This window comes from Macrosteles quadrilineatus, unplaced genomic scaffold, assembly GCF_028750875.1.
Source record: "Macrosteles quadrilineatus isolate MER2022 unplaced genomic scaffold, UCM_ALF_1.0 Scaffold_8__2_contigs__length_117827958, whole genome shotgun sequence".
Classification (NCBI taxonomy): Eukaryota; Metazoa; Arthropoda; class Insecta; order Hemiptera; family Cicadellidae; genus Macrosteles; species Macrosteles quadrilineatus.
The window spans coordinates 36,669,187-36,696,992 of NW_026542601.1; the positions used below are offsets into that span (position 1 = coordinate 36,669,187).

General features: G+C 35.5%; 2 protein-coding genes across 5 annotated transcripts in view; both read left to right on the plus strand.

Annotated features, from left to right (window-relative positions):
• The window catches only part of LOC129001685 (breast cancer anti-estrogen resistance protein 3 homolog), a 243,564-nt gene extending 236,069 nt beyond the window's left edge, over window positions 1–7,495 (plus strand). For all 3 annotated transcript variants that reach the window (XM_054429078.1, XM_054429077.1, XM_054429079.1), the window contains 3 exons: window positions 573–765; window positions 1,988–2,163; window positions 3,444–7,495. In XM_054429078.1, coding sequence (XP_054285053.1) covers window positions 573–765; window positions 1,988–2,163; window positions 3,444–3,653 — 579 coding nt within the window. In that variant the 3' untranslated portion in view covers window positions 3,654–7,495. The remainder of the gene's footprint in view (window positions 1–572; window positions 766–1,987; window positions 2,164–3,443) is intronic.
• A 2,478-nt stretch (window positions 7,496–9,973) lies between these two features.
• LOC129000979 (homocysteine S-methyltransferase YbgG-like) lies at window positions 9,974–27,053 on the plus strand. 2 transcript variants are annotated; one of them, XM_054428093.1, is made up of 6 exons: window positions 9,974–10,105; window positions 12,596–12,764; window positions 14,177–14,326; window positions 18,139–18,410; window positions 23,388–23,599; window positions 26,512–27,053. In XM_054428093.1, the coding sequence occupies exons 2-6, from the start codon at window positions 12,599–12,601 to the stop codon at window positions 26,684–26,686; spliced, it is 975 nt and encodes a 324-aa protein (XP_054284068.1). In that variant the 5' UTR covers window positions 9,974–10,105; window positions 12,596–12,598; the 3' UTR covers window positions 26,687–27,053. The 2 variants fall into 2 exon arrangements, with proteins under 2 accessions (XP_054284068.1, XP_054284069.1); XM_054428094.1 differs by lacking the exon at window positions 9,974–10,105 and adding an exon at window positions 10,158–10,210.
• Window positions 27,054–27,806: the final 753 nt, after the last annotated feature.

A 27,806-nucleotide genomic window follows, 5' to 3' on the forward strand; every position in this document is an offset into this window, starting at 1 on the left:
CGCTCACTTGCCTTCAGGTTAGCTCGTTCGCTACGCTAACTCGCCTCCAGGTTGAAGTTCGTTCGCTACGCTCACTCACCTTTTGGTTGCAAATTAGCTGTTGTCATTAATGTAAAAGAAATAATAGTGCTGCACCCTGTTGGTAATCCTTGTAACTTTAATGCTATTGAACATCATAGAACAGAACCAACTTGTTTAATTGAAACAGCTGTTAAGATTCATTAATTCCATTTCTCATAAGGTTAACATGGGAAACTCCAGAGCCACTGGGGCGGAGCCCTTTTAAGAATTTCGAAACGGGAAATAGTTTACGTCCGATTCGCATACCTACAGAATTTACACACCAAATTTCATAACGATCGGTGAAGTCGTTCCGGAGGAGTTTGCAGACAAACACTGTGACACGAGAATTTTATATATTAGATATTTTTACAAAACCAAATGGGAAGAGGCATTGTCTTGATCTGGCATTGATGTGGGAAAAGGCGTTGATGAATGATCTGACTTTTTCTCTGAACATTAGAAATTAAGATTAATTAATATTGGAATTTGAATATTTTTCTTTGTTTCAGATACAAAGGCTGACAGTAACTTGGCACGTACTGCGGCAGAAATTCACAGATTCAGCGTTCAACTTTGAGGCCAAACTCCGGCCAACGTTAAAGAGCATGAACGAGTGTACCAACCCTCAAGCCCCAAACACCACAATTCCCCATCTTCTCCCATGCGTTTTGCTGCAGGAGAGAAGTTTAGAAGACATAATGGGTGCGTTTTATTTTTAAACTAGCTGCTGTACCCGTGCTTCGTGCCACTATAGTGGTGTATTAAGCTGAATATTGATAAAAAATTAGCGTAAAAACCATTGTACAATGTAGTAAGATGATAGCTTTGTTAAAGTTTGATGTTTATGTCATATAGAAAAGTACAAAAAATCTTTAGATTGATTTTAACGAGTTCGCAATCCAGCATGATCAGACCATAAGATCAGCTGTTTTTTAAGCAGGAACATTTGCTAAACGTTCTATATAATTAAAGATGTTATGGGAAAATGAACCATATGATGAGTGGTAGAAACGTCTATAAACGAGTATCACAATCCTAATAAAGTAACCCAACAATTACTTTAATTTTCACAAAATGAAGCTTTCTTTGGTGTTTGCATTTTTGGTTTTGCACATTCAACTTCAGAGTTAGCTACTTTTTTCTAGAATTAGTGGTATTGTTAAACTTTAAGTGAAAGATAATTATCTAAATTTATATACAAAACAAGTGAAATAGTTATTTGTGCAACTAGTGAGAAAAGTGAGCAATTGACTCACTCGAGAGAAATCCTTACTCACGAGCCGTAGGCGAGTGAGGAATGGTTTCTCGAGTGAGGCAATTGTACTTTGAACTCGAGTTGCACATTATACTTTTCCTACAGTTACCATAAAACAAATAAATTTGTGAAGAAACATAACCTATTTTTACACAGAAGTGAACTTTTAATATAACATTTAATGTGAAGTGACAAATACAACAGTACAACAGCTGACCAGCTGATTTACAGCCAGTGCTGCCAACGTATTTCGCGCGCATACGACGTTGCCTGCATGTTACACGCTCACTATTTCGTGCCTTCACGTTGCAAATCTGGAGTGAGACAAAGTAATTAGAGTGAGACAATGTTAACATTGTCTCACTGATGAGCGAATTGGCCACTTTGCTTTCTCAAATCAGTGAGAGAACATGTACATTGTTAGGTAACTGTAGGAAAAGTATTTTATCAACATCTACACTGGTACAAAATATCTTTGTAGGATAGGTAGTGGTCCTAAAAATATTTATCTATAAAATTAGAATCAACAATAACTTGTTCACTAAAGTGTTCCAGTTTTGACTTTTAATTCTGTTTTATGAAGTAATGCCTAACAAAGAATTGAGCAGTCAAACTGATGATGTTTTGAGGATTTCGATTTAATCAACTAATTTTCTTTTTCCTGATCAGGTCAAAGCAGCAAGCCCATCACTAGTTTGGAGACGAGCATTTTGAGTTCCTGGGAGTCTTCAACATCGGACTTTGGCCTCGGGACTTTATTTGCTCATCTAGAACTGTCTCGGAAGTTCGGTGACTCTTTGCCCTCCTTTAGACGAAATGCTGAGATAGTCTTAGGAGACTCAAAGGTAACCGGAGATTCATTTTCGTAAATAGTTATAAAAACATGTCTATAGGTATTACTATAGTTTAAAGTTCAGTTTGTTGATAGTAAGTTGATGATATTTAAGAAATTATTTTGGACATTTCCATCAAGATTAGTAAAAAAAAACACTGAGTAAAATTTATAAATATATTATAAATTGTGATGGGAAACGGGGCAATATTTTCTTACATAAAACATGTTAAATTTTGCTTCCCTTTTACCAAGAGTCAAATTTTGCATATTTCGTCAAAGTTACGTACAATGACCTCTTTTAGTCTCTATTTGGTTGGATATGCAGGGTTCTAATGTAAGCCCATACAACAACTGTACAATTCTAACTCAAAATTAAAATTATTTACTGTTCAAAAAAAATTACATCGATTGCTGCCGATTGCCATGTATTGTTGGCCGATTATATGTAGCTTGTGTCTCATAAACTTATGTCTTAATCTACTAACATGGTCACAAAACATTTTAATACAACAAATATGCCTAACTAATCTTAGTAGATTAGAAACACACCCAACAGCCAATAGCCACAACATTTTGAACACAGCAAATCAACAATAGATACTCTGACAAATACACCAACAAATACCCGAGGAGGGGTCTGCTAAATAATCTGGAATAAACACCTTATCCAGTAGCATCTTAATTCTGACTTTTAAAAAATCACAGCCAACTTACTGTTGTTTATGATTAGTCTAACATTTAATTTAATTTAACTGGTTCAGTGCGGCAGGCATTCCAACAGGTGCTCGCCAATGGCGGCGAGGCCCGGGCGAAGACCCGGCACGGCACTGTAACAGCGAACGCAATTGGCATTAAAATATTTCAATCTGACGAATAACAAAAGAGCAGTGGTGATTGTAATCTCCCCAATCGTTATCCCAAGATTGTACGTAGTTCCCTAAAACACCCCTAAAGGTAGCAGCACTGCCTGGAGTCAGTGGCTTTGTAATGTGGCTTCGAAGAGAGAAAATCCCCGAAACCGGGACAAAAGCATTGTCAGATGGGATTTCTCGGGAAATTTTAGTACCAACCCACACAAAAACAAAGCTCACATTCTAAGCTACAGGCTAGCAACGATTTTAACGTTCCCCGGCAATGGCTGAGCTCATACTGAACTAATGTAGTGGAGGTTGCGCACCTACATCAATTGATGTAGTCAGCACTGAACGTGTTAATAGTTTAATTCATCAAATAATGTGATTCTTAAGATATTTTATCAGACATTTCTTTGCTTATCCCTGTGATCACTAGGTGGACGATTTACTCCTAGACATGTTCCGGACGGAGTTCCACCTCAAGTTCCTGTGGGGATCGCGCGGTGCGACGGTGGCAGCGGCTGATCGACACTCCAAGTTTGAGCAAGTTCTCAGCGTCATGAGTGAGAAGTGTGAACCGTCTGTCGATCAGGTTTCATCACAACCTGCGCCAGCGTACAGTCCTGCCATCGGCACAAGCGTCTAAACCAACCTGCAAATTCTTGACAGTCCGAAAAATCATCAAAAATTATTTTCACAATGTAAATGAACTCATGTAAGCCTCTGTTCTAAAATCCTAAAGTACTAAAATTTGTATATAAAAAAAAATTCTTTTATTTGTTAGACATCAGTATCTATAGCCTACCTCCTAAGATATTAAAAATTTACAACCATTTTCAGCGGGTGTAACAAGATCAAATTTATTCAATATGACGATTGCTGATAAAAACCATTTATCCATTTATATGTTCCAAAACTCAGAATTATCCACCAAGGAAATATTTATTCTCTTTTGTTTGTATTTAGTCTTTATTGTAGGGAAAATACAAGCAAAATCAGGTGTGATTATTTGTTGGTATTTCTGTATTCTGTTTTATTTATTTCAGCTTAACTTAACCAATCAATAGTTTTATTAATGCTTATGAAGTTAAACGGGCTGAAGCCCGTGGGTAACAGCTAGTTTAAATATATATATTCCAAATCCAAATACAAATTGCCCACTAATTTGCTGCAAGATTATTTACAAATAGTTTTTGAAGTGTCGGACTGTCAAGATTCTATTCTAGATCATTCTTAGATGGTGCTATCATAATGGTTGTTAACATTTTTGTAAACCTTGGTGGAAATGAAAGGTACTAAAATGTGCATTTTAAAAGCTGAACTCCAAAAATAATAAATTTATAGTTTTAAATATTTTTTTAAGGATTTAATTTCCTCTAAAGGTAATTAATATAGTCCTATAAAGGCACAATACTAATGACTTTTCAACCAATGTCTACGAAGAACATGTCTTAAATAAAAAGTAGAATTTATTGAATATCTAAAATAATAATTATTTATACATCAAAAAACTTTGAACCATAGGTAAGTTTATAAAAATCATTACAAAATTAAAATGTGTTATCATGATCACCAATTCGAAAAATTGCTAGTTAAGATTATTTAAGTAATCCCTTTTTAAAGCTTTTGATTTTCATAGAAAGCATATTGCAGTTTTTTGTTGAAATTGAGTATTATATTTAGTTACCTTTTGCAGAATAGTTATTTGAGCTTTATTTTTATTTTTAATTATATTTTTATACGTGCGGTTGACTCTCTGAAATCTGGACTTGAGTGATAGAAGGTTGATCCAAATTTTTAAAAATCAGCTTATTCAGGAATCAAGTTAAAGCTTTGTTTTTAGAGCGGCATTTAGTAAGATACTATTTTTGCCCCATTGTACTGAAAAGGTATTACAGTAGTTGAACATTTGCTCAACAATTTTTGATTCAGTAAATTTTAGTACTGTAATAAATATGATGGACTACTATAACCTCAAATCACAAAAAAAAAATCAGAAATCAAAAGTGCCCAACCCACAAAAATCAACTTTCAGATTTTTTACTTTAATAAACTTGCAAATTAAATATTCCATTTCATCAGTCCAGATTTTCTGAGAACGGATTTTGGGGAGTCTATCGTATTTAATTTTTGTGATATGTTAGATTTAATTAGTTTATGTTTTAGAAGCAATGTAATTTATTGAATGTTTTAAACACTATTTTCTCATTTTAATTTTTGACCAACAGTATACTTCCTTTCATGTTTTTCACTGGTAATGAATTGGAAAAGACAATTTCAATGTATCAAAATGTAACAAGACTGACCTTTGAACAGGATAGTGGCATGGAAAACCAGTTGTATGTAGAATAGATGTACATTCCCGATTGTAAAATATGTATAAATACCGTGAGACGTGTAAATAAAAGTGAATCACTCGATGTACTTAATATTGAACAGCATTATTATTTAACTGTAGGACTTGTGAAACATTCAGAGCATTTCTAAACCTAATATATTAACCATTAAACTGTAGTTTTGTAGTTAAAGAGGACGGGAGAGACTGAAGTTTATTGTAGAATGTTTGCAAAACTGTGATTATGTTTGTTGTTATATTTGCAATTTTGTATGTTTTCGATAGGAATATTTTCCTACTTTCTCAAAATATATGTATACTGTATGAGTTGTTCAAGATGTTTAGATGGTTTTAAATTTTGGCACAAAAATATGCTCAGAAGCAGTTTTGAATGTTTTATTATTGTTTTTACTTCAAACTCTATTTTTCATAGTACCGTACTTCTATGATGCTTTTATCAAGAGTAGTTGTAAAACTCAAAATTCTAGTTAGGTACTAATATTGATAACAATAAGGATCATAAGTCCAGTCAAACACGCTATTATTTGTGTAACGTTTTATTTAACTGTTTTTGTTTAGCAAAAACCTTATGACCTCAGTCATTTTTGGCGGGTCAACGTTATATAAGGTTATATAATGGGTACAAGGGAAACAATTTTAAAAACTAGCAGATACGGCCATCATTTGATCTTGATCACTAGTTGATGAAGTTTTATTAAAAAACTCAAAACATTACTGTCATCAAGTGTTTAATTATGGGAGTGGTTATGTTTGTGACATGGAAACTGTTTTTAGCAATTAATGATCCTTATGACTCTTACATTGAATGTTTTAATACAGAATAGATTACGTTTAGAATTTCAGTGACTACAGGTTACTTTAAACTATTACCAGTTGGTTTACCTATGATTTGCAATGGAAAGGGGATGTGAAAGAGAATGTGGTGCTTAATAAATCCACTGTAGAAAACAATAACACAACCATCCATACGATAGAAAATAAATGGTATAAGCAAAGTGACATATACTTTCTCCCATTAGCTTGCCTAAAACCCTTACATTATCAAGTGGTGGGAGTAAACAATGGTATTGTAGAGGTGAAATCACAAAGGTTGCAATAAACTTTTATCCATCATTTTTCAGTATTGGGGGTTGTACTATGTTGTAGGTTGTAGTGAGTTACAAGACCTGAAAATTCTAAATATTAAACAAAATCGGTCAAGCCGTCATTTTAAAAATCCAATTTTTCCGTCTTTTTACAAGTTTTTATGGTCAAATAAATTGCAATACGGTAACTTTTTCATGTAGAACAAATGGATACACGGAAACAACAAGTTTGCCATAGATTAATCATGTCATAGATAAAAGGAGTATAATCATGCTTTGTCAATTTTTCAGATTCCCATATCTTAATATCATGTTCTCGTTCTTCCATAGATGTAAGTCGCTCAGTCGGGGAACAATTTGCATATTTTTGTGCCAGTAGCGTAGTTAGCTCGCACGTTGACGTGTTATGGGTGTCCAGTATTTTAACGTGTACCTTTATAACTAAGCTATATCTGTATTATGTTCAGACCCCCATCGCAATACTGCTTTAAAATACAATACTGTATGTGTAATCACTGCCAAATTTGTATGGATTTGGCTTTACAGTTTTATACTCTAACCCCTGATAAAGAAAAAATCTAATACAAATTTTAAAATATTTTATATTTATTTGTAGAAAAATGTAAAGAGTTTAATTTAAAAGGACAATAATGGTTTGTCAAGAACTTGAATTATATTAATTACCTCTTTTTTGCCTGCGCTCTTGAGCTAGTAGTTCCTATTGCATACAAACTAATAGCTCAAGAACATAGGCAACAAAATTAATTGTGAGCAAATTATTAAAAAAAGTACAAAGATAAAATAAAAATAATTTTACCAAACATTTAAATATGAATTTAAACTCTGTGGTACCGTAGTTAAAATTCAATTTTTTTTTAAACGAGGAATGTAGTTCAGACAAACTCTTGATTATAAAGTAAAACTTTATACAACAAACTAAACTGTAGACAAACATTAACCCTACCTAGAATTAACAAGTTCACTGCCGCTTTGAGTGACTTAACCAGTGACAAACATCAACTGAATAAACAGAAACATACAACAGTCTGAACTTGATTTATTTATTATCCTATTTCCCATAACCATATACCATTAAATAGTGTGGTGTTCTTTTCATCTTACAAAATCTGAAACGTTATATTGTGCTTATTTCATGTTGTTGAAATTTAAGTGTGGTTTATGACAATTGAAAGTCGTGTAAGCCAAAACAGTCTGTTAGTCTCCCTAAATTACAGAAATGTGCTTATTTAACTTTTCTTGCTGGGTTAAATTTTATTTTTTGTTTTATTCTATCAATGGTCACTGGCACTTATAAGGTTTTGAAAGGGACCTGTCTATACCTTCCGCAAAGATTCGTGGCAGCTGAAGGATTAGGACGGTCGGGTGGTGTCCCATCCTCTAAATTAGCCCTCACTCGGCTGCTCTGGGGTTTGACAATGAGTCACCCACTGGGCTCAATGCATAGTTGGTAAAATGTTTTTATACCACCATCAAGTGTATTAAATAACGTCATTTTTGTAACCTGCATCAAATAACAAGAACATTGAGCCCAAACACGAAATAATTGCGATGATATTAAGCATACCACGACACAAAAACTGTCTATTATTTTAAAACCAAAAGTATACTTAATATTGTTGCAATTATTTCGTGTTTTGGCTCAATGTTCTTGTTATTTGACGCAGGTTACAAAACTGGCGTTATTTAATACACTTTATGATGATATACAAAAATTCTTCCAGCTATGTATTAAGCCAAGTGGGTGACTCATGGTCAAAACCCAGAGCAGCAGAGCGAGGGCTAATTTAGAGGCTGGGACACCACCCGATCGTCCTAATCCCTCAGCCGCCACGAATTTTTGCGGAAGGTATAAACCCTACTTCTTATTCTTACTAACCACATTTTTTTAGATAGGTAGCATCATGAACTGATAGCCCAATCCAATGACATTGCATCTGGTTCCAGTAAGTATCTCACTTAGGATGGAATCAGTGACTTTAAGGCTAGGATTATACTAGGACGCTGGCGTCCGAGAGGCCAGCGTCCGGGACGCTAGCGGGGCATTAAATCAAATGGGGGCGATTATACTATGGATGCTAGCGTCGGATGCTAAAAAGAGCCACCGGACGCTCGAAGCTATTACCGTAGGTGGCATGGTAAGACCTAGGCCCGGGACCGATTTACTTTTTCATTTTGATGTCCCCAGAGGCCAAAAACACCATCCGTTCGTATAGAATTAAATATTCTATATAAATGTCTGTAAACGCGATAACTGGAGTAACTTTTGTCCTATTTTGAAGAAATTCTGTATTAAGGTGAGGGGTGGGATAAACTTGAATGTGTTCGGGAACCAGCATGTACAGACCTTGGGAACGGGGTTTTATGTGCTAAAAAAGGGGGTTTGTCATTTTTGACCCATACAACTGAAAAATTCCCAATTTCTTTCCAGACAATTTTAATGAGCTTAAAAACTAATAATTAAGTATATTTAAGTGTTTTTGTACTGTTATTAGTTATGGAAAAAACTAAAAAAGAGCATATTAAAAATTGCCATGTTATTCTTATAGAAAATGTTGTTATGTGTTGGAATTTGCTTGTGTATGGATATATTTCGTTTAAACTTGGACGATTTGTTTTATACTAAGCTAATAATACAGTATTTTACTAAAAACACACTTTATTAGCCCCCTTAAAGCATCAACCCTTGGTACTCGTTAAACCTAATGTTATTTAAATATATATAAACAAAAAGTGACTAAACATTGAAATAAAATGGCAGTCCGAGAGGCTAGCATCCCAACACAAATCACGTCATTTTTCGGCTCGATGTGGGACGCTAGCCTCTCGGACGCCAGCATCCCGGACGCCAGCGTCCTAGTATAATCCTAGCCTTAGATTTGAAGGCAAGCACTATAACTTCTGCTAACCCAGACATGATTGAGGCGTTAAAAAAACACTTGGACAAAAAAAATGTTAAAAAGTTTCTTTGACAAATAAATGTTTAAATTTATGGTTATTTTGGTAATGTGTAAATGCTCAATGGCATCAGTGATGATGTAAAGAGTGGTTGAATACAAAAAAATATGGTTTGTGGTGAGAATTTTGGCAAAAGTTTAGCTAAATAATCAGCTGATTCCTTCCAAACATATATATGTATATATATATATATATATATATAATAAATATTTAACAAGGGTACTTTGTTAACTATGTTTTTAATTGTTATTATATTAGTAGCCCTAAACATGCAAGAAAATAATATAGATATAATATACCTATCTTATAAATACGCTACAGTTGTTCTACATGAGCAAACAAATGAAAAATGAAAGAAGTAATATTTATAGTGTTCATTTTAATAACGGCACCTAAAAAACATAACAGTCAGCTGTTTGAATTTCCACTCTATAAATAGTCAGACAACTCAAGACACTATAGAATCAGCCAACATCATTCAAGCAGCTGTTAAAACCGGTTATGGCAGTGTGATCAAGTTGGCATTGACCAAGGCCGCACCAATTGACATAACATGACTGTTTGTGTTGTGAGTTATGATGATAGTAGGTACTGCCACTGGAACTGAAGTAACTGTTGTTCTATTTTAATATTTGGTTTACATTGGAACAATTTTATTTTGTCAATTTATTTTTGACAGAGGTATGTTTTCTGACTGAAAGATACATTATTAACCAAACTAAACATCAGTTTTAGTAGGCCTAGTTATATAAGTTGTACTCATTTGGTGAAATACTCTTTTTTAAGGTAAATTTTATTGTGATAATTAGCTCTTGTGAGGAATTTTACCCAAACACTTAAGAAGAACTAACCAGTTTATAGCCAACATTTTATAAGGTGTAGGTACGGTACTTTTGCCTTTATTTGGCTAAAACACTATCAACTAGCCTCAAAGCAAAACTTCTGGTGGGTTATGATGGAGTCTCTATTCAAACAGGTTTCTTTATAAAAGAAAAATTACACTCAAATCTGTGTTCAGTTTTTAGGAAGTTAAAAACATTGGGTCAGTGTGTACTTTGGTATGTGAAATCCAAAAGATTTTTTAGGTAAACTCCATAAACTCTTTTCATAAATTTAAGATCATGGAGATCTTTTTAAAACATTATAGTCCCAAAATAACCTTTTCACTTAGGAACTTTACCATTTATATTAAAAAGGGTCGTTGCTTATATGAGGATGCAGAATACTACCCCCTGGAAAACCACCCCCTCCCCCTCCCATATGAAACGTGACACGAAATCTGTCAACTAACCATTAAGGCAGCCGTGTCCAGGAATGGAATATACTACCCCTTTAGCAAAATGGATATCGAAATTAATTTCATACGTTATAATTATCGTTGAAATTTTAATTTGAGTAATTCTGTTTGATAACGCAGAAAAGGCGTGTGGATGTGGGGAATATCAAACAACATTTCGAAATGTTACAGCAGGTTTGGTTTTTTTGACTGCTAGTGTATACCAACTTAGGTTGGGCGTTTGTGTATTGCTAGTTGTAATGTGTGTTAGTTAAAAGTTTTTTTCACTGAGGACGGGATCAGATTCCAGATCCCGAAACGTTGTGTATTGTTTTTTACCATCGTGATGGAAAATGTCCGCAATAAACCTTTGAACAACAGGTTTGGTTAGTTAGGTTGGATTAGTTTAGAACAGTTTGACAACGAAACTTGAATGTCGTTACTGGAAAATTGCTCCACCCCCGATCTCTGACGTCAACATGACGTAGGAACCTGCTTGGGGGGTAGTTGTTTGGAGGGGGGTGGGCAGTCTTCCCGTAACTCGTGTATAGCTTCTTAGTCCGTATGTATAGCGCAACAAGACTTCTCGTCCCTTACTGGCATCATTCGTGAACAGAACGGTGCCATAAGCAGCTCTCTAGCTGACGTGCACACTTTGCTGTGTGTCTATAATGTTTTTTTTATTATTGAATCTTCCGCCAGGGACTTAAAGTTGCTGTACATGACATTAAAGAGCAGAAAACTCTTTGGCTTAGAAAAATCTAAAAGATCTGTCAGAGAAGTTCACATCAGGACACTAGTTGACTATTCTTTTCATTTTAAGCGTTTAACATTTAACATTTAATTATAAACCAAAATAAAAACCTTGCAGCCTTTTAACCAGTTATATTCAATTAGAAATACAGTATTTCTTTTATATATGACATTTCGTAAGAGTGCATCAGTGTTTGTTAGTTTTGAAAAGAAGATAACCCCACTAGATAAAGAGGTAAAAAGCTTCATTCGATAACAAAGTTCGCTGGAATTTGTTTGTAAGTACATTTACACTTTTAAACATGAATTGTACATGAGCAATTTTAGACACCCGTTTATACTGTGTTTGTTTTAATCTGACTTGGCTATGATATTTTTAAACAAAACTACTTTTTAACTTACTTCTCTCCCCCCCCCCCCCCACCACCAACCAAAAAAAATGTTTTTGAAGTGATGTCTGCGTTTGTGTCTGTATGTGTATGAGGATGTATCCAGATGCTACAGGCCACACCCATGTTCTGATTTCGACAAGATTTAGTACCTATGTGGGTGCAGTATTATTTTTGTTGAGAGAAATTTTGATTTTTAATGGATATTTTCCTATAAAACCCTATATAAATAACAATAAAATATTTTTTTTTTTTGCTTAAACGATTTTGATTAAAAAAAAGACTAAAAATTTTTCTTTTAACTCTAACCAAAAGTGTACAACTCACATTGCTGTTGAAATTACCGTTCAAAGTTATTGCAACTTTTGTGATTTGCCCTATAAAATATCTTGGTCCACAGCTCACCCATGATTAGGGTTGTTGACAATCTAACGGGAGAAAGTATATGTATCAGATCGCTGATACAATTTATTTATGTAAGGTTTGTAACAGTTCTTTTTTCTAGTGCTAAACAGAAATGGTAAATAGTGCGCTACTGGTTGATTGGGAGGTGCTGCATCTTTTTCTGGAACAGAAAAATTGTAGATAATACATTCATGTTGCTATACAGCCTGGATGATACTGTTGTACCTGTCATCATGTTATATCAGATATCATCCAGATCGGCAGATTCACTATGTTGTGCAGCTCATCTTGTTATTCATACCATCTGAATGACTCAATTTTACTGTAAATGTTATCCCTTATTTGCAGTAAATGAACGAGGAAATGGTTGACTTTGTGCTGGGGGACGGCGGCCATGATGAAACAGTAAAAAGGTACGCTCCAGCCTGTGATTTTGAAAGCCATAGGCTGTGGAGTGGAAGATATTTAAAAGATGATCCTGATATTATACGTAAAGTACTTCAAGATACACTGTCATGTAAGTATCTTTACAGAGAAGTAAGGTACAGAGTACCTTCAAGTATTCAATTGTACGCTTAAGTGGTGGCTAGCACTAGTGCTGACTGTCTAGGACAGACTCCAACTCCACCCCCTTGCCCACGATCACAGTGGAGGAAGACCCTGTGCCCTGTTCGATAGGAATTTCCCCACAGTGATGCTTGCTGCTCGGACTCTTCCTTGCTTGTCACAAGTATATTTCCAGCACAACAACTAGAGCTGAAAGCGCATGGTCATCCCACAGGCAAGTTTCCATCTCTGTGGTGTCTTCTAATTCGAACCCTTTTAGCTGCAAAGGTATTGCAGATAAAGAGTGTTACACATGATCTTTATCTTACAACTCCTATGCGAGTATAACTCAAGCAGATAAGAGGTTTTTTTTTTTGCATTAAAAGGAGGTTTGTTAGAAAATGTGTGCTAGACAAAGTAAGTTAATATTATTATCCCTATCATTTGAGATGGGGACGTCACCTAGGTGCTTATTTTGACGCAAATATGAGTGAAGGGTGAGTTTAAAATGGGGTGAGATGATCTTTATAGCTTTCTTACTGACTAAGATCACAGTTTCATTATATAGGGTCATTTATTATTTAACGCCCAATGATCAAGGTCCGCTCTGGGTGCAGTTTTGAACCTTCAAAAAGCTACTGACTTCTCCAGGATCGATTCGGCAACCATCTGATTGTTAGGCGGGCATATAACCACTCAGCTACCCCTATAGTTCCCTTCCCGGGGAGCCTACAGGGAGCTCCCCCTGGGATCCATCAATGGTAAACGTGTTGTCTACCACTGAGTACACTCGTAATTTTTCTCTAAAACAACTTAAAATTTAGAAACTGTAAAGTATAATTTTTATGCTCAATCGTGAATTCCTATCTTCTATTTATTAATAGGCAAGCATGTTTCTTTACAACCTTTTTTTCTCAGCTCGTGTGCATCACAGTGAAAATCTATGCATACAGTTGGAAAGATATACTGTATTTCTGTAGATGTGCAGAATATCCAGCATTTATAAATTAAAATAGGCTAAAAAATAAACAAAAAATGAATTAAAAATTTATAAAAAAGTAAATGGGTCTTATGGGTTGCAATGCTGGGGACGAAATAACAACAAAATATAAACAGAAAATCAAAACAAACTAAAGAAATAATTCCAATTAAAAGTTTAATTTACAACTTGTGGTGATAATAGAGAAGTCTGTACATTACACATTTTTGGTTGAGTTTTCAACCACTGACCGACCTCTAGTATTAAATAATTGAAACATCGGCCACTTGCCCAAACATTTTTTGAATTGGTCGGTATAGTAACTTGTGATTTAGGCCTACACCAAATATTTACAATTATAGCACCTAATGCAGTTATAGTCTGATGATATGTTTTTTGTGAAGCTGGGACCCGGATGCTTCTGACTTATACTTATCAAACGACAGTCGACAATCTGCAGCAGCATTACAACATCACAAAAAAGGAGGCACTGGACATAATCAAGAGTTCTGTATCACTCTGTAGAGAAGCTATAGAGTTGGCTAGAGCAGCAGGTAATATATCACAAAAATAGAGTAAGTCTATTTTACTATTGGTAGGTTTTATCTGTTTTATTTTGCTTTTAAATGAGAAAACTCTCTAGACGCTTTAGATTCTTTTGGCCTTCAAGATGGTTCTCCAACTGATGAATTAGGTATTTTAAACTCTAAGCTGTTCCAGCTGCAATGGTTATACATGGTTACTTGGCAATCCCTCTGTAAAAAAATAATAAAAAAATAAGATCCACAAGAATAATCTGAGTATAAATGATGAAACCTTTATGAAAAAATAATTTTCTTTGAGTAACATCTTTGACTCTAGATACAACTACGGTATCAAATAGTCAATGGTAATATGATCAAGTTAAAGATGTGCATCGACTTGGACAGAAACTCAAGGATGATCCCTATAGACTTATAGGCTTTGTTTTAGGAGAGAACATTTCAAACGTTGGAACACATTTCTCACTTCTAAATTAATTTCCAACAAAACGCTAACTGATGTTTTAATAGTTCTTCATATCATAAGTCATAAGTATTTTATTGCATAAAACATTATTCTTTATTACAAAGGCAATGGTGAACAGATGCATGGTCAATCAATAAGTTATAAAAACTAAAAGTAAAAAGTTACAACAAAATACAACAAGAACAGCACAATTGAGAGAAAGTTACCAATTCAAACCAAGGGCGGGTCCAGGGCTAATTTTCGGAGGGGGCCATTCAATCGACGGTGTGGGGTTATTTTAATTCTAGGCCAGCATGGCCACAACTTCCGGGTGGTTTGGAGGGGGGTCCATTGTTGGAGGGGGGTCCGGGAAGTTAAATTTTGGAAAAGTTATACTTACAAAGTCGACATTTTAAGCACTCTGACGAAGAAAAAGTTTAATCCCTTGTAATCTGAAAGGGAGAGTTTAAATGCAAAACTTCCTTAAACCATTGATAAACCTTTTTCTGTTCTTACCGGCCCTGTAATTTCACCTATCTATTTTTAAATGTTTTGTTTCATAATGTTGACGCTCATTGTATTCCTTTAACAATGATTGTTTCAGAAAAAAAAGTTCCTCACTTACTACATTTTTGACGTTTTTAGTGCTGTTAATAATCGACCATCAATTTTTAATTTGCCTAAATAAACTATAAAACATATGTTAAGGTTCAAACTAACTACACAGTAATAAGCACTGTCTAAAAATAAATAAATTTGAAATCTTTATGTTGAAAAATAAGTGTGCTAAGGTATGTTTGTGTAAAAGAGAGAGGTCCATACGACCCGCCGGTGGCACCGGCCTCAGTATCCCACCATTTTGAATGGTGGGCACGGCCCGTTTTTCCACCACACAGTGCGCCAGTATCCAGGGGAGTATTAGATTAAGCATACTCCGTATTAAGTTATAATATAGATTGTATCTGTACTATATATCCCAGCCAGGAGGGTGAGCGTGCGACACTGCGACGTTGATGATGTATACACTCGAACGCACATGTCTACGTGAGTGAATACTCTGTAGAAATGACAGTGTGGTAGTCAGGTAGACATCGACAACGTCGCACTCGTAGTACTGTAATGGCGGTTGCTCAATCATGAGTCTAGACTAACCTAACTTAGAAACAGCTAAGCAAAGCTTAAGCCTTAAACGCTTCCATTACTTACCATTATAATTTTGTCATGTGCTTGTGCTTAAGTGGAGGGATGCACATAGGTTGAATCTTGTAAAACTGTGTTACTAATAAAAAAACCGTAACAAAACAAATACTCAATTGACTACATTTTTTTATGATAAAATTTTTTTTAAACATTTTTTTTTATGATGCGTATGCCTGACGCACTGACATGAAGAATGCATAGGATGGTGGGAAACGGGGATGTGCGCGGCCATTTTTAAGTCAATTTTTCAAATTATAAAGCTTGAAAAAAAAACCTGATTCTCAGGGGGGGGGGGTTGGGCCATGGCCCCTATGGCCCCCTCTCTGGAACCGCCACTGATTCAAACAAGTTAGAAAAAAAGACAAATTTAAATTAAGATCTTGAAGCAATATCAGAGAAAAAAAACGATTAAAACATTCTGTGTCATATTTTACATAAACTAATGGTCAATTAATAATATCACGGTCATTTAGGAAATCTGCCAGGAAGTAATATGATTTCTCCACCGATAATGATTTAGTCCAAATTTTAAATTTTTATGGTGTATAGGATTTTATTTTTGAGGGGATCTTATTATATAGACAAATCCCCATTTAGATAGGGTTTTTTTCAAAATGAGAGTGTTTATGAATTGGATAATTTAGCAGATTTGGGTTTCGGGTTTTATAACTATGAGTGGGTCTAAATTCATCAAAAAGTGTATTATTTAAATGAAAAAAATTTACTGTTTCATAGTTGTAGAAAGAAGTCAATGGCATTATTTTTAATTCCTTAAAAGAACGACGACAGCTTGATCCATATTCTGCCCCTATCATCACTCTAATAATACTTTTTTGGACTTTAAAAACTTTGCTAATATCAATATCCCCTGAGTTTCCCCACAGAACAATCCCATAACAAAGCAGAGAGTGTATGTAAGCATAATAAATAATTTTTTATGTTCCTAGTGACACTTAATTTTGAATACATTTAATTGCAAACCTAAAAGAAGTCAACTTACTAACCAAATATTGAATGTGTGATTTCCAATTGAAACTTTGATCTATATTAATCCCAAGAAATTTATATTTATCAGTGATATTAAAATCCGTTCCATTGAGTTTGTGGTTATTGTTAATTCTGATGTGGAATTGCATAATGTTAGATTTTTATTTATTTAGTAAAAGTCCATTTGATTCAAACCATTTCTTCAGATCTTTTAGTGTTAATTTCAAAGTGTTTTCTAATGCAGACAGATTTTTTCCCTGAACTATTACACTTGTATCATCAGCAAATAGTACGATAACCTTTTGGAAATATGTGCTGGTAAGGTCATTTATATATATAAGAAAGAGTGTGAGTCCTGAAATGGATCCTTGAGGGACGCCAAATTTTACTGTAGCCCAGTCCGAGTAAAAACGGGTTGCCCTCTCACTGATAACTGTTCTCTGCTTTCTCCCCAAAAGATATGATGTTAATAGCTTAAGAGCTTATTGTATCACTCTCTTCTTTTTAATTCAATAAACATTTAATGACATATTGCTTCATTTCTTGACTTGAGTGCATATAGGCTTTATTTTATACAGTTCAATATTAACAACAAAACTTAGTTAAGATGTTCAATCACACAATAACCACTGACCGTAAAAAAATCTTTGTGTTTGAATCTGCTAGCCTAACCCGAATCTAGGAGAGCTGCCGTCACTCATGGCTGGCTATAGCTAGGCCATACACATAAAGGTGGTAGGGGAGATAACTGATGTCACTGTTACTTTTGCTCTCAGCTGGTCATATAAATGTGAAATACAGTATGTATACATCTCCCACCGGCAGCTCCTAGATTCAGGTGTGAACTCCAGCAGATTCAAACATACAGCGTTTTTATTGGCTCAGCAAGAGTTCTGGGTTAGGTCTTATTCTGTGGTTTATTCTATGAACAAAGAATGGTTGTAAACAGTTAACAAAAACAATATTGATGACATTCAGCGTTATCAGTGGAGTATATTTTCAACCACACACCTGCTCAGACCCTGCACCTGCCAGACCTGCTTAGAGGTTAACTTTAAGGAAGGACCATGAGGTCCTAAGTGTGCCTCAATAAAGAAGCATTTTCATTTAATTTAATTTAATTCCTCAGAGAATTACTGAGCCAACAACATAATATGGTGTCTCAACCATTCTTGAACAAACATCTCTGCAGGTATGACCAGGCCTATAGATGTGTTTGGAATGATCGGGCCGTACGGTGCATTTCTCCACGACGGTTCAGAGTACGCAGGAGGTAATTACGCTGACAACATGACTGGACAGCAGCTGGCTGACTGGCATCGTCCACGGTTTGATGCTTTGATTGAGGCTGGCTGTGATTACCTTATCTTCGCAACCATCCCTTCCTTGAAGGAAGCCGAAGCTCTTATATCATTGCTAAAGGAACATCCTGGGATGAAAGCAATTGTTTCTTTTTCCGCTCAGGTAATCCGAATCTTTACTGATTGATTTTGTTTCTCAAGGTACCACAATTTGAACCTAACAATTTTGACTTTAAATGTAAGTTGAATTTCGTTCAAAATTTACTGAAGTACTCAGTTCTAAGAAACAAAGTATTTTCAAATCGCAGAGAGAATGTATTTTTTACTTTCTCGCATGGGCGTGCCCAGAGAGGGGCAGGGGGAGGGCAGCTGCCCCCCCCTAGAAGCTAGGATAAGGTATAACAAATAGATCCAAGAAAAATTGTATTATGTGAAAATATGAGTGAGTAACATAGTTTACAGATTTTTTATGACATTTTTTACACATTTTATCAATTTTTTCATTAGTTTCTGAATTATTCTTCAACAAAATAAAAATTCCAATAGTATTAATAAACAGACCAATTTCTTGCAATGCATAAACTAACAACTTTGTGCAGGATAATGAATTAATATAAACCTATTTTTTGTGACATTATTTTGTTTTCATTTGCCTTCAACAATAATGTAACGAAGGAAATTGCTCTTACAGCTCTTAGTTACCATATATTTCGGGTGTTATAAACGGATGTGAAAAGTTGGCATGGACACAAAAAATACAGTTAAATGTATATTGTAAAGCTAAGCAACCTGACCTGACCCCATTGACGGACATAAAGCCACTTTATAAACTAAGACTTTATAAACGCTAAAGGCTGGATTATCGAGCTAGGTTTGTTATATTAATGTCTCAAAATAGGGTAAAAAATGCTAATTTCAGCATTGCTCTTAAAATTTTCCCAGTAGAGAAACCCCGGACCCTCCTCCAGACTGTTGGGCGTTCCCCTGTTTCAAGTACGCTCTTGCCCCCCCCCCCCCTAGTTTTGATCCTGGGTACGCCTTATGATTTCTCCCCCTATACCCCCTGGACCCAAAAAGTAGTTTTTGAAGTGATGTCTGTGTGTGTGTGTGTGTGTGTGTGTGTGTCTGTATGTTTGGATGTGTACAGAGCTACAGACTACACCTGTGGTCCGATTTTGATTAAATTTGGTTTCTAAGTACTAATCTACGGTATCTCCAGGTGTTTTTAAATTTTTTTTAAATTTTGATTTTTAATGATGATTTTTTTATAAAAACCCATGAAAAAATGGAAAAATCAAATTTTTTCGAAAATGGCCTGAACGATTTTGATAAAATTTTTTTTTTTTTTTTTACTTCATGGGGCTGGGGTATTCTTACCCCTTGCTACCTCGACCTACAAGATCTTTTGTAGCACCCTTTTTTGTTTAGTCACCTAACCGAAGTTTTCTTGCGAAGCCAATCAGTTGGTGCACACCCATTTCTCTTATTTCAGTAGGCATCGGGAATGCCTTTCCTAGGTGTTTCAACCTTTTATCGGCTAACGCCGGACATTCCAGCCATATGTGCTCAGCTGATTCTGTTTCGTTGAGACAGAATCTACACTGGTCTGTCTGTCTAAGTCCTATTGTCTTAAGGTACTTCCTTACATAGCCATGCCCTGTAAGTAGACCTATCAGGAGGCTTATTTCTTCTTTTTGGAGGTCGAAGATGTTTCTCCATTCCTTACTAAGAGGATTGATTAGCATCTTTGACTGTCTCAGGCCTGGGGTATTTTCCCAAACCTTTTCTTGTTGTCCCTCTGCCCAGGTTATGATTTTTGATCGGCCCTTGCTCACTGGGACTCCACAGCATGGTTCAGGCCCAATGAGTTCGGATTTTGCCCCCTCGCCCGCCAGGACGTCAGCCCTTTCGTTGCCTTCGTGCCCAGCGTGACCTGGGATCCATGCAAGTTGGATTCTGTTGTGTTCGCTCAGGGCCTTGAGGGTGTTCCTGCAGCTCTGCACAACTTTAGATTCCACCACGCAGGCGTCAATTGCTTTGAGAGCAGCTTGGCTGTCTGAGAGGATAAGCACCCCTCTCCTCTTCAGGCCTTTGTCCAACTGCAGTCTCGCACAATGCTCTATTGCCATGACTTCCGCCTGGAAGACAGTCGGCGTTTCACCGAGGGCCTTTGAGAGGTAGGTTCCAATGCCATACACTCCAAGTCCCGACCTGCCCTCCCTCCGCGATCCGTCTGTGTAAAACACCATCGCCGACTTTCCTGTTTTATCCCTTACCTTCTGCCATTCTCCTCTGTCTCCAATGGCCACTTGGTAGGGTTTATCAAAGTCGTACTTCCTAATCATAAGATCTGAGACCGTCATTTCCATATCCAAACTTGGGAGTTCCCTTAGGATTGACATGTGACCCGTCCTTCTCAAAGAAGATATTTCTCCTTTACTACAAGTCTTAAGGGCTGTTAATGCTGCCCTTTTCTTTATATCCAGCCCGAGTGGGAGTGCGCCTAAAATTGACTCCATCACCACTGTCGGGCATGATCTTGTTGTGCCACATACCCCTGTGCAAGCAAGTCTTTGCAGTTGTTGCAGCTTTGCAGCTGCCCCAGTTTGCTCTGCCTTCTGCCACCACACCAGGGCTGCGTATTCCACCAAAGGTTTGACTAAAGTTTCGTATATCCACCAGATCAGTCTAGGGTTGAGGCCCCATTTTTTGCCAAATGTTCTTCTACAGGCGCCCATGGCTCCTGTTCCCTTGGCGATGACATGATCTATGTCCCTGTTCCAAGTCAACTTCTGATCTAAGTATACACCCAGATATTTAGTCTCCTTGACTGACTTGACCCTCATTCCCCTAATTTGGGGTGGGGAGATTTTAGTCCTCCTTTTTCTCGTGAAGGTCACTATTTCAGTTTTTGTGGGGTTGATTGTCAAACCCTTTGTGTTACACCAATTGTCGATGTAGTCTACCGCCCGCTGGGTAAGGTCCTCAATGGTACCTTTGTGATTCCCTCTCACGGTCAGCACTAGATCATCTGCAAATGCCTGTAGGTCAATGCCTGTTTGTTCAGCTTCTCTCAGCAGGCCATCAACCACAAGTGTCCATAGCAGGGGAGATAAAACTCCTCCTTGCGGACACCCTCTTCTGGCCTCGACTATAACCGACGAGTCTCCAACCGTGGCTGATATTTCTCTGCTTTGGAGCAGAGCCATTATCCAGCACACTATTTCTTGAGGAATTTCTCTGTCTGTCAGTGCTTCCTCTATTGACTGATAGGACACATTATCAAAGGCTCCTTGGATGTCCATGAAGACTCCTGCTAGGATTTCCTTGTGATCTAGTGTGTCTTCTATTCTCACTACCAGGCTATGAAGCGCTGTTGTAGTCGATTTGCCCATCATAAAGGCATGTTGGTTCACATTCAGGCTTGAGTTCATGAGAATCTCATGAAAATATGAGTGAGTAACATAGTTTACAGATTTTTTATGACATTTTTTACACATTTTATCAATTTTTTCATTAGTTTCTGAATTATTCTTCAACAAAATAAAAATTCCAATAGTATTAATAAACAGACCAATTTCTTGCAATGCATAAACTAACAACTTTGTGCAGGATAATGAATTAATATAAACCTATTTTTTGTGACATTATTTTGTTTTCATTTGCCTTCAACAATAATGTAACGAAGGAAATTGCTCTTACAGCTCTTAGTTACCATATATTTCGGGTGTTATAAACGGATGTGAAAAGTTGGCATGGACACAAAAAATACAGTTAAATGTATATTGTAAAGCTAAGCAACCTGACCTGACCCCATTGACGGACATAAAGCCACTTTATAAACTAAGACTTTATAAACGCTAAAGGCTGGATTATCGAGCTAGGTTTGTTATATTAATGTCTCAAAATAGGGTAAAAAATGCTAATTTCAGCATTGCTCTTAAAATTTTCCCAGTAGAGAAACCCCGGACCCTCCTCCAGACTGTTGGGCGTTCCCCTGTTTCAAGTACGCTCTTGCCCCCCCCCCCCTAGTTTTGATCCTGGGTACGCCTTATGATTTCTCCCCCTATACCCCCTGGACCCAAAAAGTAGTTTTTGAAGTGATGTCTGTGTGTGTGTGTGTGTGTGTGTGTGTCTGTATGTTTGGATGTGTACAGAGCTACAGACTACACCTGTGGTCCGATTTTGATTAAATTTGGTTTCTAAGTACTAATCTACGGTATCTCCAGGTGTTTTTAAATTTTTTTTTAATTTTGATTTTTAATGATGATTTTTTCATAAAAACCCATGAAAAAATGGAAAAATCAAATTTTTTCGAAAATGGCCTGAACGATTTTGATAAACATTTAGTATGGTGTAGCTCTTAAAATTATGAACAAAGAACTTCCATTTTTGTAAAAATTACAGTTCAAAAGTTATTGTAAATTATGTTTTTTCCCAATAAAACCCCCCATAAAATAAAAGAAAATAATATTTTGTTTTAAAAACCGGTTTTCATTGAAATTATTATGTGATAATCCTTATAATTCCAAACAACATAATGTAACCCCCCAAAAATTGCTTTAAAAATTACGGTTCAAAAGCTATTGTAACTTATGTTACTTTCCCATAAAAAAAAAAACATTTAAAAAATGGAAAAATAGTCTTTTTTTTTTTGAAAACTCACGTTTCTGATTTAAATTTGTCTGTAACGGTCCTTATAATTCTAAACAAAATAGTGTATACCTTCTTCATTCCTGTAAAAATTACTGTTCAAAAGTTAATGCAACTTTTGTGATTTTACCTATTAAAAAATATCATAGTTACTTTCATCGCTTACCCATGATAAAGGTTGTTGACAAGCTAATAATGGTAGAATAAAGTATGTGTCAGATTGCTGATACCGTTTATTTTACTATGTGGATCTTCCAAACAGAGAAATTTTAAGACTGCTACACAGTTTGACTATGCTAGTCAAATCTATGTGAAAAAGCAGAACTGACAAGCCAATTTGACTGTGTCTGCAAGTTGATTCGGTTGTGAATTCAAGCCTGAAATTTGATAATGTGTGTAGAAGCATCAGTACCATTTCCCAAATCAGATGTTCTGACAATTTAAACTGACATGCCTAATTGAAGGTGTGAATTTGTATTTGTTATAGAATGAGCTGACAATATCTCATGGAGAGAAGCTAAGCGATGTTGCACAATCATGTTGGCAATTAGCGTCAGACCAGATCCTAGCTATTGGAGTCAACTGTCTACATCCTCGATTGGTAGAGCCACTACTGCGCTCCGTCAAAGAGGCAAATCCTCAAATACCTTTGTCAGTAAAGACCAACACAACCGAGACATTCAACACTGAAACCAAACAGTATGTTCACTAAAATATGTTTAACATACAAATGTTTTAATATATGTATAGTAATAGTATTGATTATGTTGGCTGTGTGGTTTGCTGTAAGTTTATGCCAAAAATCATTTATTTATTAAAAGAATTGAGATATTTGTTTATGTATGATAAATACTAGTAGGCCTAATTTATGTATGCATTTTGTTTTGCCCTTCTTAAGCAACATTTAAATGCACCGCCTCTTTAAAGAATTTTACAAATTATGGTAATAATTTAGGTAGGTACCATAGTTAATGCCACACAGAATTAATCTAGTATGATTGTTCAGTTTAAGAAATGTCTGCAGAAATTAAGTGACTGTATACCTCATAATCATACATTGTCACCACAAATTACACTTTATGCTTTACCAAACTTCTGACTAAATCTTTATCTTTTCCATATTTTTGCTTTCTCGGAAGCATTTTAGAGTTCATCACACACTAACAGTTGGGAGTTTTAGAGGCTACTGATTACAGTTGAACTTTATTTGCCATGGCCGGTTCTAGGAATTTTTCAGAGTTAAGCGAACACCCGAATCAGCGCCACTTAGAATCCCCCCCCCACCACCCCACCCTCAACCCATGAACATTACTTAACTCTATTTGTGAATTTTTTCCCAAAGACTTTGGGAAGAACTTTTTTATAAGTTTAGGTTAGAAGAATACTTGCAATAAAGACTGTTTATTATTCCCAGGAATTTAACATTTTTACACTTTTACTCATCGTATAAACTTTAGCAAAACCAAGGCTACACTAAAAAAACAGGCCGTAATGCTCGTCAAGCATGACGTCACGATAGAAGACGGCAATGACGTAATGTTTGCCGTTTGTGATCAGCTGCTTGTTTTAATCTTCCCTTGGAAAATAAATAAATGAATACCTACGTCATTGCCGTCTTCTATCGTGACGTCATGCTTGACGAGCATCACGGCCTAAGTTAACAATTTATTTCTAAATGTGAAAACAATTTTTACGCCACACTACACTATTTTGACGAACTTCCCACACAAGGATTTAGTCCAGAAAACAGCTGTTTGCCGCCAGCTTAATCAAATGCGGTTTCATTGCGTACTACTGTTCTGTAATGAGTTTTACGTAATATGTTTTCTGTGGTTTTACCGGACACCAATCAGCTGATTACACTGTATTTGGGTGACAATGAGGGAGAGCACTTTTTCACCTCAAATTAGTTGACGAATATCGAAACTGGAAAATCGATACTTTTACCGCTCGATTGTTTTAGAGTAATCGAATTGGAATCGGAGTAAATTTTATTGGTTTGACTGTGAATGACTAAGAAGTTTTACAAACACAATGGCTTTAATTTTAACTTTCAATAGGCCATTAAATTTTAAAATATAAGTTAAACCTTTTAAGTGGGCCTCTTATAAAAGAGACCCCTTGAGCTGATTAAATTGATACTAATAAGTTACTGTTACATTCAATTCAAAATTCAATACTCTTGAGTAGATACTATAATCATATCGACCTCCAGACAAAAAATAAGATTAATGAAGGAATCAGGATTAAAATTTCTAAGAACTGCGAGCAAGGTCATAATTTTGTAATTTTTAATTCATCATTATGCTTTAAAATTAGTCTTAAGAGTTAGAAAAGAGTAAATTACACACCCTCTCAGGAAGGAGAGGAATTTTGGCATTTTTTACAAGAGCTGGGTTGATACTAACAATAATAATACAAATTAGGTAATAGAATTGGCCTCCATCAGATGATATTCAGTTTTTTTATTAAAACAAATTCTGGTCAATGAACATAACCTTAGCAATAAGCTTTTCAACTGTTGACATTGAATTTTATTCCCATTACTATCTACTGATAAATCGAGCTGTAAAAGTATCGATTTTTCGGTTTCGATATTCGCCAACTAATTTGAGGTGAAAAAGTGCTCACCGACAATGAGTGGTTATGAAAAAAAACATAACCTCTCTTAAAGGTTATGACTAGTGATTTTTAGTCCTTTAGTTGGTGGTAATATGTAAGGATCTGTACAGATTTAGTAGTATGGCGTAAACTATCGTACGTAACTTGTCCAAAATGTGTTAACCGGACTCGTATGGCAATCCCATACTCGACCGTCTCGCACGGGAACGACCACACTCGTTCAGTAAACACTTTTTTTCAGGACTAGTAACGTAATATACTATTACAGGAAAACTTGGATACGATATAAGTTAAAGCCTATTACAATGAAAAACAGGTGTAGATAGATGACAAGAGAGGAATTTTTAATTGAACACATTAAACATGAAGAAAACATGAAAAACCAAATTTATTACCTTGACAAAAAGAATACAAAATTATCAATTTGAACAGTTCAAAAGCTCTTAGCAGTTAAAAATTAATTTTCCTAGCTTTGATCTTGGCAAATTCTTTAATTGCAGAGTTGGTATCAATCTGGTTCAGAACATCAGAATGTGGTTCAGAACATGAGTCATGAAATGCGCTGTAGTACCGCGCTGTAGTACGCTGCCGACTGCCAACTGCCGAGCGTCAGCTCACTACAAATCGAAACTACAAATGGCATTAAGTCCTTGAGTTGTAGTGCTGTACAAATATACGCATTTTTCATATGCTGTTGGTACAAACAGAATAAATGCCTGTATTGTGGTGCTTTGAATACTTGAACTCTGAGCGAAAATAAACAAAATTACGTTGTTCACAAAAAAAAAATTTCCGTTGGCGCCACGGCGCCAATTTTTTGTGGCGCCGTATGCGGCCGCTTAGTTCGCGTATGGGTTAAACCGGCCCTGTTTGATACATATGAGTTTGGATACTTTTAACCACTCTTTCTCTTCCTGACTACCTCAAATCCTTGAAAATGCTGAATACTGGTTTGTACAAAATCCAACATGAACCAAATATTTTTTCAGATGGGAATCTTCTGGGGATCCTAAAACTCTTGCAGAGTATTGTAGAGATTGGCTGCATCTAGGAGTAAAGTATATAAGTGGCTGCTGTAGAACTTCAGTGCAAGATATCATCACCCTTGGAGAGGAAATAAACAAATTTATAGAGAAAACCAAACAAACACGACAAAGAAAGTAAAAAAAATACCTATACATACACTACTTCTCACATTAGAATTGGTAACTACTGTCATAAAATGTAAAATAATTGATTTTCCTCGCTGTAAACGGCCTTTTTATATTTAGATAGAATATCTAAAATGTAGAATATGTGAAACAGACAACTGTTAACCTTCATCACTAATAAAATTATTTGAAACAAGTTTTTTTATTTTTTTATTTTTATTTTTTAGATTATAGTTTACAAATTGTTGATGAATTTTGAATTCCGCTGTAGGTAAAACAATAAATAAGTTAGTTATCTCCAGTGATTGATTTGTAAAAAATGAGGTGCCAGAACTGTAGTAGACTATTTAATGTAAATGAAACATATTTTATAAACCTTATGCTAATTTTTTTCTTTCATTTGCCTTCAACAATAATGTAACGAAGGAAATTGCTCTTACAGCTCTTAGTTACCATATATTTCGGGTGTTATAAATGGATGTGAAAAGTTGGCATGGACACAAAAAATACAGTTAAATGTATATTGTAAAGCTAAGCAACCTGACCTGACCCCATTGACGGACATAAAATAATTGATTTTCCTCGCTGTAAACGGCCTTTTGTAAACATATTTTATAAACCTTATGCTAATTTTTTTCTTTCTGAAAGAGAGGGACTGTACCGGAACTCCGTTCCGCTGCGGTCCCCCCTCCCCCAAATCGAGGACTGGTTATCTCAACATTTATCTATCTCATATCTGTATCGAAAATCAGTGCCTTTCAGTTGAATACTGTTTGGTTCTACTGTATCCCAATTATTCCCGTTATTCCCATTCTACACCACAACTAAATATGTATATATATTTATATAATAAATATTTATATATAAATAATAATAATTATATAATTAAATAATTATATATATATATTTAAATATTTATATATATATTTAAAATAATTTATCACATTTCAAAATGGCGGATCAAAGATCGCGACCGAAAAAAATACATCCGTCATAGACATAGACATATTTTATTTGCACATAACATTCTTTACATGTGTTACCTACATACAGAATAGGTGCATTGTCAGAGTTAAAATTATCAGAATATAAAAAATAAAATAGTAATCAAGATGATAATATAAATTAACAAA